Source organism: Lagopus leucura, unplaced genomic scaffold, assembly GCF_019238085.1.
Source record: "Lagopus leucura isolate 7727_CA_CO unplaced genomic scaffold, USGS_WTPT01 58984-0_obj-0_obj, whole genome shotgun sequence".
Taxonomy (NCBI): Eukaryota; Metazoa; Chordata; class Aves; order Galliformes; family Phasianidae; genus Lagopus; species Lagopus leucura.
In genome coordinates this window covers 1-3,967 of record NW_024965315.1, presented here as the reverse complement: position 1 = coordinate 3,967, position 3,967 = coordinate 1, and the positions used below count along the sequence as shown (strand labels likewise).

At 59.3% G+C, this 3,967-nt stretch overlaps 1 protein-coding gene across 1 annotated transcript; it reads right to left on the bottom strand.

Moving 5' to 3' along the window:
* Nucleotides 1-1,292: 1,292 nt before the first annotated feature.
* On the bottom strand, nucleotides 1,293-2,857 carry LOC122192055 (carcinoembryonic antigen-related cell adhesion molecule 5-like). Its single transcript, XM_042892496.1, has 2 exons — nucleotides 2,579-2,857; nucleotides 1,293-1,658 (listed from the first exon to the last, which is right to left on the bottom strand). The coding sequence occupies exons 1-2, from the start codon at nucleotides 2,841-2,843 to the stop codon at nucleotides 1,327-1,329; spliced, it is 597 nt and encodes a 198-aa protein (XP_042748430.1). The 5' UTR covers nucleotides 2,844-2,857; the 3' UTR covers nucleotides 1,293-1,326.
* Between the last annotated feature and the right edge of the window lie 1,110 nt (nucleotides 2,858-3,967).

Genomic DNA, 3,967 nt, shown 5'->3' with positions numbered 1-3,967 from the left:
AAATGGGGAGGAAATGGGGAGGAAATGGGGAGGAAATGGGGAGGAAATGGGGCCAGCATGGTGACCAAATGGTGGCCAATGGGGACGGAATGGAGGCAACATGGCGACCGGTGGGGACAAAATGGGGACAAAGGGGAGCAGTGACCCCATAAGCACAGAACCCCAAACCCATGGGGCACTAAAAACCCCAAAGGCGCCACAAAGGGGCCCCAAATGGGACAGTGACCCCAAAACTGACCCCAAACCCCAAAACTATTTAGCCAATGGGGCCCCAAAGGTGCCCCAAAGGTGCCCTAAAGGTGCCCTAAAGGCTCCTATGACCCCATACTGACCCCAAACCCCAAACTCATTTGACCCCATGGGGCCCTAAAGGTGCCCCAAACGTTCCTGTGGCCCCAAATCGACCCCAACCCCAAACCTATTTGGCCAATGGGGCCCCAAAGGTGCCCTAAAGGTGCTGCTGACCCCATACTGACCCCAAACCCATTTGACCCAATGAGGTCCCAAAGGTGCCCCAAAGGTTCCTGTGACCCCATACTGACCCCAAACCCCAACCTATTTGACCCAATGGTGCCCAAATGGTGCCCTAAAGGTGCCCTAAAGGTGCTGCTGACCCCACACTGACCCCAAACCCATTTGGGCAGATGGTGCCCTAAGGGGGCCCTAAAGGTGCCCTAAAGTTTCCTGTGACCCCAAACTGACCCCAAACCCCAAACCTATTGGACACCATGAGGCCTTAAAGGTGCCCCAAAGGTGCTGCTGATTGCACACTGACCCCATACTGACCCCAAACCCATTTGACCCGATGGGGCCCTAAAGGTGCTGCTGACCCCAAACTGACCCCAAAACCATTTGACCTCATGGTGCCCTAAAGGTGCTGCTGACCCCAAACTGACCCCACACTGATCCCAAACCCATTTGGGCAGACAGTGCCCTAAGGGGGCCCTAAGGGGGGCCCTAAAGTTTCCTGTGACCCCATAGTGACCCCAAACCCAAAGATTCCTGTGACCCCACACTGACCCCAAATGCATTTGACCTCATGGGCCCCAAAAAGGTGCCCTAAAGGTTCCTGTGACCCAATACTGACCCCAAACCCCAAACCTATTTGCCCCCATGGTTCCCTAAAGGTGCTGCTGACCCCACACTGATCCCAAACCCATTTGGGAAGACAGTGCCCTAAGGGGGCCCTAAGGGGGCCCTAAAGCTTCCTGTGACCCCATACTGACCCCAAACCCCAAACCCATTTGCTCCCATGGTGCCCTAAAGGTGCTGCTGACCCCACACTGACCCCAAACCCATTTGGGCAGACGATGCCCTAAGGGGGCCCTAGGGGGGCCCTAAAGCTTCCCGTGACCCCACACTGACCCCAACCCCAAAGGTCGGGGTGACCCCACACTCACCCCAGACCCACACGGTGACCCCGGAGCTGTTCTGGCTGTGGTTGCTGTAGGGGTTCAGCGCCTGGCACACGATGTCACCTCCCGCGTTTGGGGACAGGGGACCCAGAGCCAAAGTGGGGCCATCATGGCGGCCGGCGGCGCCCAGCCACGTGAAGGTGGGCCAGGGGGCGGCCGAGGCGGAGCAGGACAGCGTGAGGGTGGCACCGACCGGGACGTGGTGGGGACCGGGGGGGGTGATGGTGACATCTTCAGGGCCAACTGCGAGGGGAGTGGGGAGACGGTGGGGGGCGCTGGGGACATAGGGGGTGATGGGGGCACTGGGGGGCAATGGGGGAAATGGGGGCAATGGGGGCATTGGGAGTGATGGGGGCAATGGGGACATTGGGGGCAATGGGGGCAATTGGGGGGAAAGGGGGCGATGGGGACAATGGGGGGAAATGGGGACTTTGGGGGCAATGGGGATATTGTGGGCATTGGGAGTGATGGGGGCATTGGGGACAATGGGGACACTGAGGGCGATGGGGGCAATGGGGGGCAATGGGGGCAATGGGGGGAAATGTGGGGAAATGTGGGGAAATGGGGACATTGGGGGCAATGGGGACATTGGGGGCAATGGGATTGATGGGGGCTATGGGGCAATGGGAATGTGGGTGCATTGGAGACATTGGGGCAATGTGGGGAATGGGGGCAATGGGGTCATTGGGGTCAATGGGGTCAACAACACAGCAACACAACGACACAACGACACAACGACACAATGACACAACACAGCAACACAGCAACACAGCAACACAGCACAACGACACAACGACACAACGACACAACACAGCAACACAGCAACACAGCAACACAGCAACACAGCACAACGACACAACGACACAACGACACAACGACACAACGACACAACACAGCAACACAGCAACACAGCAACACAGCAACACAGCAACACAGCACAACGACACAACGACACAACGACACAACGACACAACGACACAACACAGCAATGACACAATGACACAAGGACATAAGGACACAACACAGCAACGACACAATGACACAAAGACACAGCAACACAACAACACAACACAACGACACAACACAGCGACACAGCGACACAACACAACGCCACACTCAGGCGGTGCCGCAACTCCCCAGCGGCGCCGCGCCGCCCCACTCACAGGCGATGGTGACGTTGACGTCGCGGCTGCGGTTGGTGCTGACGGCGTTGGCCACGAGGCAGCCGTACAACCCTGCGTCCCCGCGCTGCGCCGCCGTCACCGTCAGCGTCTGGTTGTCGGGCGACAGCGAGAGGCGGCCGTCGGGACGCAGCGCCGCATCGTCGCGGTGCCACCAGGTGGTGACGGCGCCGGGGGGGGGGTGGCACCGCAGGGTGACGTTGTCCTCCTCCGCCACCAACACCGCGTCCGGCGTCACCTCCGGCATCGCCAGCGGCTCTGCGGTGACACGGAGCTGTCAGGGGTCACCGCCACGGGGGGGGGGAGGGAGGAAAAAAAAGGGGAGAAAATGGGGGAAAAATGGGGAGAGAATGGGGGTGAGTGGGGAAAAGATGGGGAGAGGGTGGGGAGGAAAGGGGGAAAGGATGGGGAGGGAATGGGAAGAAAATGGGGGGGGGAATGGGGGGGGAGTGGGGGAAAAGGGGGGGAGAGAGTAGGGAAAAAATGGGGAGAGAGAGGGGAGAGAATGGGGAAAAAATGGGGAGGGAATGGGGAGGAGGGGGGTAGGAATGGGGAGGGAATGGGGCAGGAATGGGGGGGGAGAGGGGGTGAGGATGGGGGAAGTGGGGGAACAGTGGGGGGGGAGAGGGGGAAAGGATGGGGAGAGAGTGGGGAGAAAATGGGGAGAGAGTGGGGAAAGGATGGGGAGGGAATGGGGGAAAAATGGGGAGGGAACGGGGAGGAGGGGGGTAGAAATGGGGAGAGAATGGGGAGAAAGTGGGGGGTGAGGATGGGGGGAGAATGGGGAGGGACTGGGGGAGAGGATGGGGGAGGAGTGGAGGAGAGTGGGGAGAAAATGGGGAGAGAATGGGGAGGAGTGGGGAAGGAATGGGAGCAGAATGGGGAGGAGTGGGGAGAAAGGGGGGAAGGAATGGGGTGAGAATGAGTAGTGGAGTGGGAATGGGGAGAGAATGGGGGTGAGGATGGGGGTGGGGGGAGAGTGGGGAAAAAATGGGGAGAGAGTGGGGAGAAAGTGGGGAAGGAATGGAGAGAGAATGGGGACGGAATGGGGAGGAGTGGGGTAGGAATGGGGAGGGAATGGGAGTGAGGATGGGGGGAGAGTGGGGAGGGAATGGGGAAAAAATGGGGAGAAAGTGGGGAGGAAATGGGGGAGAAAGTGGGGAAGGAATGGGGAGGAAATGGGGAGAAAAGGGGGAGGAAAGGGGGAAGGAATGGGGAAGGAAATGAGGAGGAAATGGGGAGGAAATGGGAAAAGAATGGGGAGAAAAGGGGAGGGAATGGGGAGAAAATGGAGAAAGAATGGGGACAGGGTGGAGAGAAAATGGGGAGGAAATGGGGAGGAAATGGGGAGGAAATGGGGAGGAAATGGGG